This window comes from Ascaphus truei, chromosome 2 (genome assembly GCF_040206685.1).
Source record: "Ascaphus truei isolate aAscTru1 chromosome 2, aAscTru1.hap1, whole genome shotgun sequence".
NCBI lineage: Eukaryota > Metazoa > Chordata > Amphibia > Anura > Ascaphidae > Ascaphus > Ascaphus truei.
Window position 1 is genome coordinate 71311023 of NC_134484.1, and position 16553 is coordinate 71327575.

A 16553-nucleotide genomic window follows, 5' to 3' on the forward strand; every position below is an offset into this window, starting at 1 on the left:
ATTTCCACTCTATGTCCATTTTCTACTTGGACTCTTACTGAAGAATGAATTCATGATGCCAACGTTTTCACATCCTGCCAATTCTACCAATCTGTCTCCATGTTCATTCCTGTTGCTGTAACCATAATTACCAAGTGATGTTTTTACTTTCGGCTGGATACTAATCTCTGTATTGAAATCTCCCATAATTATCTTGAGGTGACACTTTCCTTTGGCTGATTTCATGGTAGAAATATTCCACTTGACTTTGTGTGTTTCTTGATTTTGGGGAATACATTTTTGGATTATTTGAATTTTATATCTCTTTATCAACAGGATGATGATTCTGGATGCTCTTTCTTTTTATCGTTAAAATGTTTTATTGCGTTTTCTATAACAAAACATATTACATTTCAACTTGACCACAAAATACCAGTTTACAGTGATTACAATATTCCTTTACCTTTAACAGTGCACTAAACAGTAAATAATATATTAAAAATTTACATATAGGGATGCGCTTTCCCACTCCATTATTGATAAACGGTGAAGTCTACTCTACTGATTCTTCAATTTTCTGTACCTCTACAATATGATAGGTGTCCACTTTTGAGCTCAATGAGGCCGTCTCTTTTCTTCTTACTTCACGAAGGTCAATGATTCCTCATTTAATGTTTTCAAGCTAGTCTTCTAGTTCTTGCAGTCCTGCTTAACTGTCAAGAGTCCCGAAGTGGTCCCTGTAAGCATGGACACCAACAACCCGAGTCCAACAAATCCAGAAATACATCCCTATGCATTTCATTGCTAATGAGGCGACTTCATCAGGGAATAAATGTGAGTGGTCTGATAGCCCTTAAATAGTCCAATTCTCAATTCGTATCAAAGGATATTTAACCCTTCATATAAGGGATGGAATACCATACAACACAAAAGCAAAAGAAAACCCGCTCGTATATTCATATATTGAAACCAGAGACAGAACATAAAACACAGACAGCTCAGTGCACGTCCAGTGAAACTTATATGCACTGAGCTCTGTCTATGTTTTATGTTCTGTCTCTGGTTTTATATATATTGCCATGCTCAGTAGCACTCCTCTGTGACACTTATATGCTTATATATGTGTTGTGGTTATTTTGGGGGTTCAATAAGAGCTTGCAGGTGTCCTGTATGTTTTACAATTCTTGTTCAGCTGGTCTTAGCTGATTGGAAGGTGGCTCTTCCTATTTTGTTGAAGCTCACTCCCTCCCTCCCACATTGAAGTGGTTAAAAGCTCACTCCATAGCATCTCCCACTCTCAGGGGAACTTGCTTGCTTGCAGTATGATTGTGACACATCTAATACAGAGTGCTTTTCCTGGTAATGTACAGGTTAATAAAAGCTTCAATCAGACTTAGAACTATGCAACTAATTTTGACAGATTTATTATAAATCATTCTTCCTGGTAATGCACAGGTTATTAAGAATTTATATTAGTATTAGGGACCCTTGAGGTGTGGTCTGCCGTGCAGTGGCTCAGGGGCTTACAACACTTTGACCAAAATGTTAAACTAAAAGACCATTTTATTTAATAGATATCTATACATATATATTTAGGCACTGTACCGTGTATACGTTTCACTGGATGAGCACTGAGCTCTGTCTGTGGCCGGGCGCCTGTGTGTCCCCAGTGGCCCGGCGCCTGTGTGTCTCCAGTGGCCCGACGCCTGTGTGTCCCCAGTTTCCAGACGCCTGTGTGTCCCCAGTGGCCCTTATCTGCCGTCACATTCTATGATGAGCAGTGTTTTTTGGTCCGTGTTGTCTCATGTTCTCTAATATTTCCTTTCAGATAAAACCGACCAAATGAGGAAGAAAAGCCCGGCCGGCGACCAGGTTCAGGGGAAGAAGATGAGTGCTGAAGCTGCAGATCGCGAGGCAGCCACTTCCAGCCGCCCCTGTACCCCGCCACAGACATCCTGGTTCGAATTCCTGCTGGAGGACTCGCTGCTGGAAAGCCACCTGCAGAAATCGTGCCCAGGTAACAATGCCCACTGCCGTCTCCGGCAATCTATGCAGTATCCTACATGTGTGGTTTTTAATAAATCCGTTCTGTAGTATCAAATATTTACTGCATCATTTTTTTTATTATTCAACTCAATGCCATTTTTAATGAGTTTTAATATTCTGAACCGCCTTTGATCTCCACTGCCGGGTTTAGCTCCTCCCCAGCAGTGCAAGATCTTTGTAACACTATCCTTTTTGTGATCATTTGTTGCCAATACTCCCTGCAGTTTGAGCTGCAAACTGTAACAATAGATAATGTTACCCTCATAATATAAGGATACATTGTAACTGCTGAGTTACAATGACTGAAGGATTGATTGAAACTGAAAGGCAGCCATTTAGTGAACCCTGTGAAGCAGGATCCTTGCTGATCGATCACAGGAGAACAAATTGATCGGTAGCTTAGGTAATTCGTTTTCAATAAAGGTTATCAAAGGCTGTGTGTATATATATATATATATATATATATATATATATATATTTATATATATATATATATATATATATATATATATATATATATATATATATATATATATATATATATATATATATAGTTACGTGTTGAAACGAGTAGGGACCCAGATGGTACAGACGTCTGACGTTATCACACGCGTGAGTGCCTGCAAGCCGAAGAACAGTTGTATATCACGTGACTGCTGCTCTCTTACTGCTACATGGTAGCTGAGTCAAGCATTGGAATACGAACTGCAGTGGATTTCTGGATTCTATTCTACCATTAACATCCTGGAGGTCTGATTTACTGGGTGTAGACTCCCTGCAGATGAGTACAAAACCATCAGAGAAACCATCTCTGTAAATGCGCATGTCCTAGCTCCTTTTGTGAGTGAGCTACCTCAAATCTTTTTTTTATTCTGGCAATAAATGTTAGACAGATTTATACTATGGAAAATGCGCTTCTCTTTTTTTCTTTTCTAATATAATATAATTATATTTTAGTACTGAGGAATAAACAAAGAACTTATCATCCTTATACATCATTTTGAAGATTTGTATGTATACAAACAATAAACACTGAAACCTATATATATTGATCATTACCAGAGATCACAGCCTATATATACCCTTACATATCCTTGATGTCTGAGTAGGAACTCTAGGCATATATGTTTAGACACGCAATTGAAAGCGTTTGACAAGTCTTACATATTATAATAGCCTTATTTCCCACCTACTCTTCCACGCCACTACGGAGTATTTATATTATTCTATTATTTGTTGTCACTGTATATAGTTATCAACACGTTGTCACTATATTCTTGAATGTAATAAAATGTTATTATTTTATTTCAACTACTGATCCTGATGCCTGACAGCCAATGCAGATATAGTCTCTGCCGGACCACTGTTGTCCTGTATACCTTCGTAATAACATAGAGCGCAACTATTTGGAGGATCTTTTTGGTCCTACTTGGATCAGTACTGTGAATTTCTTAATTACCAGGGTGGGGAAAAGAAAATATAGACAGTCAACCAATTCAGAGTCCCCATTGTAACCGGAAGCAAAAGAGCATTTTCAGGCGTGAAAACGTGTGTGTATATAAATAAATATTTGAGGAGCAGACATTTCCTCTTTGATTTTGTATTCGTTGCACTTATTGTGTGTTATAATTCCCTGTCTCATTTTGTAAAGTGTCGCATACATTGTTGGTGCTATCTATATATGCATGCATGCATACCAAAAGTGGTGCGATTCTGTGCAAATCAAACTGGAATAGATGTACCAAATAAATATTCCTATTGATTTCAGTAGTATTTAAAAAAACAAACCAACAAAAAAAATTGCACCACTTTTGAGATATATATATATATATATATATACACACACACCTCAACCTCGGCTGTGACATACAAATGTATTTAAAGCTGCTGTGGTAAGCATAGTAGGCTGAGACTTGGGAGGGGTTTCATTTCTCTTTGTTACTTTTGTGTGAATTCAGTGTGTTGAACAGGAGTTTGCACAGGCAATGAACCATTTGCTTGACAAACACCATGAATTCAGTTTCTTCATTTCTGTACAAGCAAAACAATTGCATTTTTGCTTTAAACAAAATATTTATTTTTGTAAGGAAACGATGATGTTTAAAAGAGTTTCACATGGATTGTACCTTTTAAAATGGGAAAAAAGTGTATGCTGCAGTTAACACGGTCTCGCCATAATATAAACTCTACTATTCTTTGGAGGGGTGCTGAGGAGGGGACTTGTGGCTGTGTTTCGGTCACTATAGCATTGGTACTGTATATGTAATGAACTTGCACAGCTTCATCTCTGCTTCCAACGTGTTCCCCTCATCAGATCCCCCACCTGTCCAGCTGATTGTCCAGTTTCTGGAGCAGGCTTCCAAACCCACCGTGAACGAGCAGAACATGGTCCAGCCCCCGACCGACAACAAAAGAAACCGCACTCTCAAGCTCCTCGCTCTGAAGGTGGGGGCTCATTTAATGTGGGATCTCGATGTTCTGGAGAAAAGGTACGGGCATGGGAGCAGAGGCGCAGGCTCATTCTTCTCAAAGAAGTGATGCTAGAGCGTGTAATAACATTGGCTGCATTCCAATCTCCAAAGGAAGATGTGGTCAGTGTTACAAGAGACTCCACTAGTCTTCTAACTCAGGGGAGCTCCACTCCAGTCCTCAAGCCTCCACCCCCCCATCCCCCAACAGGTCAGGTTTTCAAGATATCCCAGCTTCAGCATAGGTGGCTCAATCGGAGGCTCATTCTTCTCAGTCGAAGATTGAGCTGAAGCAGGGAATGATTGAGCCACCTGTGCAGAAGCTGGGAAATCCTGAAAACCCGACCTGTTGGGGGGGAGCTTGAGAACTGCAGTGGAGCTCCCCTGTTCTAACTGAAGACTGAGGAATTGTTTGTGCTTTTTTCACGTTAGAAGTGATCTAGAACCATGATCTTCTATCGCTGCTTTCCTCTATTTCTCATTTAGCGCTCTCTCGTCTGGTTGACTTTTCATTCCTAGGGTGATCTGGTTATTGTCAGTAACCTTCCAGCCACTGAAAGTTGGAATCTGTGCCCTTTCATGTAAAGGTGTCTGGGAAGGACACAGCGGTTGTATTGTGTTATTCTGGGTCATCAGCAACTCCTAGCAAACAAACCTGCAAAAGAAGCTGAAAGAATCATTTGGGAGAAAACTCCTCAAGCGGCTTTGGTTATCTGCTGGTCTAATAGTGCCTTATTTCAGTAATACATTACTGTTTGTGTTCTAATGCTTCACCACATCACCTGCCCGCTGGAACTTCTACCTGCATTCCGTCTGTGTACTCCACCACCAACCTTAATACTGCATGATTGATTCATCCTTTCAGTCATCCAAGCATTGACCATGCATGAAATCTCTAGAAACGTGTTGGGGGTCTGTTCTCCAGCAACGTGTTGGGGGTCTGTTCTCCAGAAACATGTTGGGGGTCTGTTCTCCAGCAACGTGTTGTGGGTCTGTTCTCCAGAAACGTGTTGGGGGTCTGTTCTCCAGAAACGTGTTGGGGGTCTGTTCTCCAGAAACGTGTTGGGGGTCTGTTCTCCAGAAACGTGTTGGGGGTCTGTTCTCCAGAAACGTGTTGGGGGTCTGTTCTCCAGATGGAGAAGATGAGTTCAGAACTTTCCTTGGGACTGAAACGCCATGTGTTCGGTCAGACTCATTTGATTCCATGAACGTAAGCTCTTGATAAACTATATACTATAATAAACACTCTTTAAAAGGCTTCTTTGGCCTAAGTTTGCCAGTGGCAATGATGGATACATCAGGTGATTGGTGCCTTTTTTTATTATTATTATTATTATATCTGAAAATGTAGAAGACTTGGGAAGCTTTGATATTTTCTGGCTAGTCCCTTTTGTGTGATGACCCCCTCTAATAACGCGCCCGAGATCAGATGTATTGTAAGAAACCCCAACCCTCTCTAATAGCGCGTCTGACATCAGATGCATTGTAAGAAACCCCAACCCTCTCTAATAGCGCGTCTGACATCAGATGCATTGTAAGGAACCCCAACCCTCTCTAATAGCGCGTCTGACATCAGATGCATTGTAAGGATCCCCAACCCTCTCTAAAAGCGCGTCTGAGATCAGATGCATTGTAAGGATCCCCAACCCTCTCTAATAGCGCGCCTGAGATCAGCTGCATTGTAAGGATCCCCAACCCTCTCTAAAAGCGCGTCTGAGATCAGATGCATTGTAAGGATCCCCAACCCTCTCTAATAGCGCGTCTGAGATCAGATGCATTGTAAGGATCCCCAACCCTCTCTAATAGCGCGTCTGACATCAGATGCATTGTAAGGATCCCCAACCCTCTCTAAAAGCGCGTCTGAGATCAGATGCATTGTAAGGAACCCCAACCCTCTCTAATAGCGCGTCTGAGATCAGCTGCATTGTAAGGATCCCCAACCCTCTCTAAAAGCGCGTCTGAGATCAGATGCATTGTAAGGAACCCCAACCCTCTCTAATAGCGCGTCTGAGATCAGCTGCATTGTAAATTCTTTTGTATTTGGTACAATTTTCAAATGAGCTGAAACTTGCAGGGAACCCTTTAGGGGATTCCTAGTAACCCCTGTAGAAAAATACTGGCTTAGACAGATTGTCGAGCGCTGGCAGTCACAAGTATTTTGTGCACAAGAGACCTCACATGTAAACTTTTTTTTTTTTGTTTGCATCAGTGAGCTTTTCTGATTCATCACAATCACGATTCTCATACCATACCTGGGCTTATTTCCAGCCCTGGCTGTACACTCCAACTAGTGCTTCATTGGAAATCTAGTTTTATTCATAATTAATACTGTACTTTGTTTGTGTAACTGTTTCTTTTCTTCTAGATATTAATAGATTACTCGGCTCTAATGATATTTTAAAAACTGATTGTAATTCGATCCCAGTGACGGGAAACCACTGTCTGCTAGTGCCATACAATATGCATATACATTTCTGTTTTTTCTTGCTAACTGCAAGCACAGCATTGGTGCTATTTACAGAGTCCTAGTCCGTGCAATCATGGCATGTTTCCTTGACATGTATGTATTTATTTTAGTTTATCAGTTCCTGTCCTGAATATGCTACTGAACGAACTCCTGTGTGTGAGCAAAGTCCCTCCAGGAACAAAGCATGTGGATCTGGACCTATCCAGCTTGCCCCCAACCACTGCCATGGCTGTCTTACTGTACAACAGATGGTAAGGTTCACACCAGGCTTATCAATGAAATCATATAAAAAGCAAGTGACACCGTATAATAAGTGTGTGTTTGTGAAATATATTCATGCAGTTTGTACACATGTAAAAATAAAAATGTGTGTATCTCTGCCCACTCTCCCGTCTTTTCCCCTTCTTCCCATTCTCACCCTACTCCCACTCTCCCTCCCCTCTTCGACCACTGTCCCTTCCCTCTTCTCCCACTCTCCCCTCCCTCCCCTCCCACTCTCCCCTCCCTCCCCTCTTCTCCCACTCTCCCCTCCCTCCCTCCCCTCTTCTCCCACTCTCCCCTCCCTGCCCTCTTCTCCCACTCTCACCTCCCTCCCCTCTTCTCCCTCCCCCCACTCTCCTCCCCCCACTCTCCCCTCTTCTCCCACTCTCCTCCCCCCATTCTCCGCTCTTCTCCCACTTTCCTCCCCCCATTCTCCGCTCTTCTCCCACTCTCCCCTCTTCTCCCACCATCCCTCTCCTGCTCTCCTCCCCCCACCATCCCTCTCCCCTCTGCTCCCTCCATCACATTGTATTTCAGATTTAATCAACGTTTCGGCTCTCTGATATGCATATATAATGTTGACCGTATAGTTCAATTTTTCTTTCATCCTCCCCCATATTTGAAGTTTATATTCAAGTTTTGTCCAGAAAAAAAATAATAATAATCAGTGCACCTAACATTGGGGAATCTCTGAATCAAAACCTTCCTGCTAGGGTTCATAGTGACGAGGGCTTTGCTAGAATGCACTTCCGAGTTTACATAGGAGGACATATTTTTAATGTTTCTACCCTACTTGAAAAAGAGCAATGTGGTCTTCCTTAGCGCTGTGTGTCTCATTACACTTCCAGCCTTCCACTGCTCCATCATAAAGGCTATGGGGCCTGTTCAGGAAGCTTGGATAAGTCGCTAACGCCGTGCGATGGCTCCATAAAGACCCAAACTCACATTTTTTTGCCAGCAACTGCTGTTCAGGTCGCTTTGATATGCACATTGCACCTTAAACCTGCATATTGTGTTTCCGATCGGGTCCGCGATGTGCATATGAAGGAGTATAATTTATTTTTACTACGCAGGATCGAAGCAGGGACTCTACGGAGCTGAAATAAACGCGGGTCAGCGCCTGAAACACTCTGCTTCAATCGTATGTAATAACATTACGGACCAGCTTCATGATCCTGGTGGCAAACCGCTAAGGTAATGAAGGGGTTAAGTAGCAGTAACCGGTTTGTTGCTGGTAGAGGGGGTGGGTGAAGCTTGTAGTTACGCCAGGGAAAGTGTTTAGGCCTCCTGAGAGAGTTGCAGAAGTGGTTAACCCCTGCGTTACCTTAACGGTAGCAGTTACTACCGCTAAGGTAATGAAGGGGCTAACCCCTCCCACCCAGGAGGCCTAAACACCCACCCCAGGCCAAATACCACCTTCATAGTTGTCCCAGGGTGGATGGTTAGGCCTCCTAGAAGGGGTTATCCTCTCCCTTACCTTTGCGGTTATAACTGTTAAGGAGGCGTTAACCCGTCCCCCAAGACCTAGCCACCCACCCATAAGCATCTATAACCTTCACCCACTCTCTACCCCCACAAACCGGGTACTGCCATTTAACCCTTTCATTGCCTTTAGTGGTTAGCCACTATGGTAATGATGCGCTGTTTTTATTTTAATTTTATTAACATAGTATTGAAGCAGGGGGTCTCCGGACCTGAACCGCATTAATTTCCGGTCCAGGAACCCCCTGCTTCCTGAGATACAGGTGCCAGTAACTCTTGCAAGTTTAAATGTCCCGTGTCACTGCCTGCGATCGCCTCTAAGAGCTTTCCAGGGAGACGCAGCTTCTCTCTGCACAGCTCTTCCAGCCTGGAGGGAAATTGTACAGGCGTATCGCTTGAAAAGCTAAGTCAGCGCTTATAGTAGCGGCGACGTGCTTGCGACCGCTTCCGTCGCTATAAGCGAAAGCTGTATTTGGTGCAGGAGACCTTGGGAGGGCATGGCAGAGGCGTGGCCGTGAGCGGTTTGCCCTCATTGGCTGAACAGCTCACGCAATGCTGACATCACACTGCCGTCGCTGGCCAAGACAAAAATCCTTGGCTTCAGCGATTTCGGTCGCCATGCTGCTGCGCAGCGCGGTCGCGCCTACTATTGGCACCCGCGACAGACTTCAAGTACTTGTGAAGGCGCTGCGTGCCATCTCCAGTACTATAAGCACAGCCTAATTCCATCTCGTGTGGTATGTAATTGTACCAAGCGATATATCTCACCGAATACCGTTTTTTCACAAAACTCGTGCCGTTCGGTAGGAACATGCAAACACGTTCGATGTTGCATTGATGACATTGAAGGTACCGGAATAGTCCCCTATGAGTGAAGGGGGGAAGGTCTGCAGAGCCTCACCATGCCTTTTATGTATTTCTTTTGTACATAGCACATCCCTTCTGTCCTTTATGCTGCATTTAAAGCAATGGGAGAATCTGTTACCACACTGCTGTTATTTTGTATAGTTTCAAAACTAGTAGAGGATATTCTGGTCACGCAGTAAGTGAGCGGGTACAACTTTTTGACGTTGTGTTGAGTTCTGGTAATCATGTTGATCCTGGAGACATGTCGAACAATTGCAGGTTGTTATACAGTTCCTTTTACAGGAGTTGGAAACGTGAAAGAACTTTTAATTACTCTATTTGTAGTCTTTTTATTTTTATTTTTTATCCAAGTAGAAGGAGCTGTAACTATTTAAAGGTATGTTTATTTTCCTGGCATATGCCAACATTATCCAAGATAAAAAAAGACAGGTACACATAAAGTGGACCAACTAGGTGCTCAAGAAGTGTATATCAGTTGCTGAAGAATAGCCAATTCCATTATGTATATTGTGGGTCTTTAGGCAGAGCTTACCTGGTGATGACAGTCTCTTACAATAACTTGGCTCCCCCGGAGCACTATGATATAAATATTGCGGGACTCACCCAGGTGTAGCCGTCGATGCCGTGCCCGTGACAGTCTTCTTGATATAAAGCACCGCCAGCCCTCGAACGACTCGTCCGTCGTGAGGGCGGTCTATGACCGGCGGTGGGGTGATGTTCGGCTGATCCAGCAACCCGGCTTGCGACCGGGAGCAACAGATGAATGGAAGCACCTCGTGGAGGAGAAGGACGCGATGCACCGCCGTGCAAACAGAGTGAAGGCTGGTCAGGTGACTTCAAAAAACTTTATTGCTACAAGTGTAGAGCTAGCAGATAGTTTGACGCGTTTCAGCCGATTGGCCTTTGTCAAAAATTGACAAAGGCCAATCGGCTGAAACGCATCAAAGTATCTGCTAGCTCTACACTTGTAGCAATAAAGTTTTTTGAAGTCACCTGACCAGCCTTCACTCTGTTTGCACGGCGGTGCATCGCGTCCTTCTCCACGAGGTGCTTCCATTATCCAAGATAAGAATGCACCGTTTAATATTTTTTGTGAATGTGTACGCTCGAAGGAAGTTGTAAGGTTTGGAAATGCTATGTACACCTAAGGCCGCGCTTATAGTGCCGGCGACGCGCCCCGACGACGTCGCCACCAGCGAAAGTTATAAAAAAAAAATGTAGCGACTGTCGCCAGTGACGTCACTAAAGGGGACGGGCCATGTAATTTGGTTGGTTTAGAGACAGTCACATGTGGCGAATGTCTCTAAAAATCAAATTTAGCTGGCTTCCAAATTTTCCGTCGCAATCGCGCTTACTATAAGCGCTTGCAACGGAGTCAATTGATTTTTTGTTTTGGAACGCCGTCGCAAGACACTATAAGCACAGCCATAGTCTCGTCTATGAAGAAATGTAATGTTGATCTCCTGAAAGGTATCAACATACATTCAATCTGCATTTGTAAATAATCCCGTCGTTCAAGTGATCCTTTTTGGCATCTTCAGTTTACTCGCACAAGTGGAGATCAGGTACAAATGGGACAAAAGGGAGTATTGAGACTTGATCCTTCTGTCCTGCTCGCAAACCAGCGTTTGGGAAAGTCCACATTTGTTTTAGACGTGTTTTAACCTCTTGTGCCTTTTTGAAATGGTGGTCACTTGTAGAAAAAATGTTATAAACAAGTTGGCGCAATTGATGTGTGGGTATGATGGTTGTTTACTACTTTGTATGTCTATGATCACCATGTCAGTACTGCAATATAGATATTGCTTTAGGGTAAAGGTAGAGATGAGTTAAACAGAAGTAATCACCGCAGCTGTTTGGCACTAAACAAACAAGACTATTGTTTTATGTTGACTTTTCTAACCAATTTACTGTAATCCCTGTAGCAAATGCAGAAATATCTGACTGCATATGTTTTTGTAGTAAATAGGAAACCATAAAATAATAGGAATTTCTTTTCTGTTCCAGGGCCATCAGGACCATTGTGCAAAGCAGCTTTCCTGTGAAGCCTGTAAAGCAAGGCCCACCACAACTAAATGTGTAAGTCATGGGTTCTAAAACTTTCTTATATATAGGTCATGAGTTCTGAAATATATGTACACAAAACATGGTGAGGAAGTCTATCACAGATGATAAAAGCTTAAATTAAAATCAGCAATGGCACAAGGCAGGGCTGCCCATTATCTCCCCTGCTTTTTGCGTTAACAATTGAGCCGCTTGCAATTAAAATTAGGAAAAATCCTAATATACAAGTTATTAAGATCGGCCAGGAAAATGTCAAATTATCTCTGTTTGCCGACAATATTATTTTGACAGTCTCTAACACCCTGACCTCTCTTCCCATGTTACAAGAAGAGCTTTCTAGGTTTGGTTCGTGTTCAGGCTATAAAATTAATTCGGCCAAGTCAGAGGCACTAAATTTAACTTTATCAGATATTGAGGTAAAAATAATCAAATTAAACTTCAATTATCACTGGAATAATGTAAGATTTGAACTATTCAGGGATCTTTCTCACAAAAAACTAGCAATCTCTTTATAAATATAATTACCCAGAGCTTTTCACAAGAATTAAATGGGATCTTTTATTATGGAATGGTCACCAAATCTCCAGGATGGGCCGTATTATATCAGTCAATATGAATGTCCTCCCGAAACTGCTTTACTGTTCTCAGACACTACCGGTCGCTATCCCGATAAAAATATATATGGGATTTACAGAATAAAATCATGCAGTTTATATGGGGTAACAAAAGACCAAGAGGGGCGAGATCAGTTCTGCTCGCACCCAGAGAAAGAGGGGGTCTGGCGGTCCCTGATGTTAGGAATATTATTTAGCTTCCCATTTAAAACATATAATTTTTTTGGCATTCTCTGGAAAATCAGTGCAGGTGGGTAGATTTAGAAAATATATTTAATCGCTCCGTGGCTCTCCCGGCCCTTCTGTGGAATAATAAGCCAACAAAATGTTCTAGACTAGACTTTTTTGGTTCGGCGGTAATAACATTTCTCTTAAAATTTGGCATGGGGTCAAATCAGCTATTTTCAGCTCCCTCGAGATGTACCCCTATTTTTGACAACCCAGACTTTGGTCCGGGCTGGTTTACTGGTACTTTTGATTTATAGAAGACTAAAAATGTTAGATATGGGGGATATGCTTTTGAATGGTAAATTGTTACATTTCTTCCTTTTTTTTTTTGTCAGAAATACTCTTTCACGGGTGCTGAGGTGCTCAGATTTTTACAAGTTTCCCATTATCTTAGGCAGTTGTCTGGGTCTTTCCCAGAGTGTTCTGTATTCAAAGAATTATGTAGAAAAATAAACTATCAGTGGGGTCTTATCTCAACATTGTACCAAGTTTTTCTCTCTCGGGAATTTAACGCTCCCTGCACACACCGTTATATGGATCAATGGGCCCATGTTTTTCAGGCAGAGATTTCTTGGGAAGATTGGCAAGATATTTGGGTCAATGCAACGAATACATCATTATGCACAATATGTAAAGAGAATATCTATAAAGTTATGTTCAGATAATATCTGACGCCTCAGAGTTTGAGGCCGATTTATTCAGGGACCACGAATCTTTGCTGTAGAGGTTGCGGTGGTGTCGGGGATATGGCCAATATCTGGTGATTTTGCCCCAAAATAAAGATATTTTGGGGAATAGTGCAGAATTTGCTACGAGAAATAATTGGGATCAGAATCCCCCTAGACCCGCTTATAATGGTCCTGGGTAAGCCGTTAGATATTTTAAACCAAAATACTGTATATCTAAATTATTGTTACACATTCTGACTGCGGCGAGACGTGCAATCGCAGGGGCCTGGAAAAAGTCCCAACCCCCCTCCAGGAGAGAGATTATCTCGAATGAGGTGCAATCTATGGAAAGACTAACAGCCTATGTGAGACATAACTCAAGAAGATTTCAAAAAGTTTGGGAGCCCTGGTACTCTAGGGGGAATACGTGAATCTTTGAGTTACTGAGGGCTGTATTTTCTCTCAGAGAGTTGGTTACTCTGTATAATGTGTGGAGATGTGGTTGTCTAGCGTTGTCATATATTATATTTTTTTGATACCTGTGTTAAAATTGTGGTACCTTCCCCCTTCTCCCCCGCCCCTTTTTTCTTTTTCTGTATCCCTTTCCCTATGTTTTTTATAAAAACTCAAATAAAAAGTACGTTTAAAAAAAAAAAAAAAAGATGCTTAAAGAAGACAAAGCAGCAACTTATGATTGGGAAGAAGCGAATCATTGTACTCAAACAAGACGATGGATCAACAATAAGGCTGTGCACTTTTAAAGAGAGTTGAGGACTTCTACTTGATTTGTGCGAGAACACAGATGACACAAGACATAATCCAGTTGAAGAAGTGCGAGATGAAACCACCACTGATGTTACCATGTGCTTTTTAAGAAGTAGCAAAGGCAATAATATCCGTGAAGAATGGGAAGGCTCCCAGGAAAGATGGAATTGCAACATTTACGAGAATGCCACATCAGCCATTAGATTACACGGATATCCAAGCAAGATAAGGGTCCGCAAAGGAGTGCAACTGGGAGACACCAGGTCACCGAAGCTTTTCACATTAACCGTAGAATTGTTCAAGACATTGGATTGGGAGAAAAAAGCAATCAAAATCAATGGTGAATACGTGAGTCACCTGCAATTTGCCAATGACATTATTTTTGCCATAAGTCCAGAAGACCTCCGTATGAATCTCTGCAACACCAAAGGGATGTTCAACAAATGTGCCAACTCTGCAGATAAATCGAAGTTAAGTTAACGGAATAGAAGTAGAAGACTGTGTACCTTGACCAGCAAGGAACAATGGATGGGAACCTTTTGAATGAAGTTAACGGGAGAATGAAAATGGGATGGGGCGCATTTGGAAGAAACAACAATCCTTTCAAAGGAACTTTTCACTGTGCCTCGTATGTTTTTGACCAGTGTACTCTGCTGTCAAACTTAGACCGTAAATGAGAAGATGATTCAGTAGCTTGAGACAACTCAAAGTATGAAGAGATGTATGCTGGGTATTACCTGATGAACCAGGAAATAGAATAAATAGTTCGAAAACCAAACAGGTCTGTGACCTCATCACATGGGGGGGGAAATTAAATCGCAGTGGGCCGGACATATTGCAAGCAGAAATTACCATCGTTGGGCAATGATGGCACTCCAAGGGAAATCAAAATACCAAGTGTACGACTTGGAAGCTACATTGAGGGATGCCTCTTTGGTGGCGCAGCAGGCACAGCTATCATTACTATGCTGACTATTACTTTGTGTATACATGGTTGCAGGAGTTAGCAGGGGGAAAAGGGGGAGAAACAATTGCTTGTAAAAACAACCTGAACACAGGGATTTCAGAAATTAAAGGGGCGGTGGACACCTTTTTTGAGCGCCAACAGTTCCGATTCCCATAAGTTTAGTTTTGTTCATGGTTATACTGTATTAAACTCAGTTTTCGAAATCGGAATATTTTTGTTTCCTCGTAACAGTACATAATGATAAAAAGAATGTTGCCCTTAGAGGAGTTAGCCCTGTAAGTAGCTCATTCTTCTGCCCTGAAAGGGGCTAATTTAAAAGGACTAGGTAATGCTGGTTGGATATTTGAAATTCATAAGTGGGTGCTTGATGTGGCCCCATGTTACTAAATGCAGAGTTTGTAAAATCTAAACAAGTAGTACAAAAAATCCAAATGTTTCCAATACCATGCAGGCCCTTGTGGAGTTTCAGTTAATTTAGCAAATGATGGCTTTTCACAGTCGCCTTGTTTTTTTGTTTTATTTTCTTAGAGGCAGTCTAAAAAAAAAAATGTTGTTTTAATATATGCAGTATTTACTTACCTTTTTTGAAACCTGATTACGTAAGCTGTCGATCGATTTTGTTCTCCTGTGATTGATCAGCAAAATTCTGTTTCCCAGGGTTCACTAAATGGCTGCCTTTCAGTTTCAACTAATCCTTCAGTCAGTGTAACTCAGCAGCTACAGTGTTTTCTTATATTACAACGGTAACATTATCTATTGTTACAGTTTGCAGCTCAAACTGCTGGGAATATTGACAACAAATGATCATAAATAGGAAAATGTTACAAAGCTCTTGCACTGCTGGGGAGATGGGCTACAGCCTGCTCTAGAAATCAAAGGATGCTCAGCATAAGTCATTAAAAAAGGCATTAGCAGTTTAATTTTTAAATAAAAAAAATGTACTAAGTATTATTTAATACTACAGAACTGATTTATTTATTTTTAAAAACACACACGATTGCTCCTCTCCACTGTTGAATAGGTTTACAAGATGCTGTGAAGCGTGACTGTTTGGCTTTTTATATTCTAAAGTATTTCTGTTCTGTTTTTGCTTTTCCAGAATGAATCAAGTTCAACAGGAGAAAGAGCTCACTGATAATATTTTAAAAGTGGTAGGTTGCTTTTATTTAGTATTATTCAACACATCCAGTAGGAGTGAGACATTGGTCAACGAGAAGCGAAGCAGAGACCATCATGTACAACCTGCACTCTGCTGGTTTAGAGAAGCCCATACACCATGCTCTTCCCATTGGAGCTACAGTGACTCCCAAGATTATCAGTTCCATGAAAGGCAGGATCCTATTAATAATAACATGTTCTTGTATAGCGCTACTAGTTTTACATAGTGCTTTATAGAGACATTTTGCAGGCACAGGTCCCTGCCCCGTGGAGCTTACAATCTATTTTTTGGTGCCTGAGGCACAGGGAGATAAAGTTACTTGCCAAACGTCACAAGGAGCTGACACCGGGAATTGAACTAGGTTCCCCTTGCTTCAAACTCCGTGCCATTCAGTGTCGTTACTCACTGAGCCGCTCCTCCTTTGGACAATGAAGAGTCTACAATGAATGACTCCATACTGCTGTAGGCTGCTGCATGTCTAATACAGAGCAGGGGGGGTGTCTTCTCTTAAAGACCTT

At 42.0% G+C, this 16553-nt stretch overlaps 1 protein-coding gene across 7 annotated transcripts in view; it reads left to right on the plus strand.

The window, feature by feature from the left end:
• INTS8 (integrator complex subunit 8) overlaps positions 1 to 16553 on the plus strand; it is a 53258-nt gene that overhangs the window by 2519 nt on the left and 34186 nt on the right. For 5 of the 7 annotated variants that reach the window (XR_012795136.1, XM_075582696.1, XM_075582694.1 and 2 more), the window contains 5 exons: positions 1808 to 1996; positions 4340 to 4514; positions 7071 to 7211; positions 11578 to 11649; positions 15976 to 16027. Coding sequence is in view for 6 of the 7 variants with exons in the window: in XM_075582696.1 (XP_075438811.1) it covers positions 1808 to 1996; positions 4340 to 4514; positions 7071 to 7211; positions 11578 to 11649; positions 15976 to 16027 (629 nt within the window). In the remaining variant the exon portion in view is untranslated. Of the gene's footprint in view, positions 1 to 674; positions 814 to 1807; positions 1997 to 4339; positions 4515 to 7070; positions 7212 to 11577; positions 11650 to 15975; positions 16028 to 16553 lie in introns of those variants that run through there. The other 2 variants (XM_075582693.1, XM_075582698.1) reach the window with 2 other exon arrangements.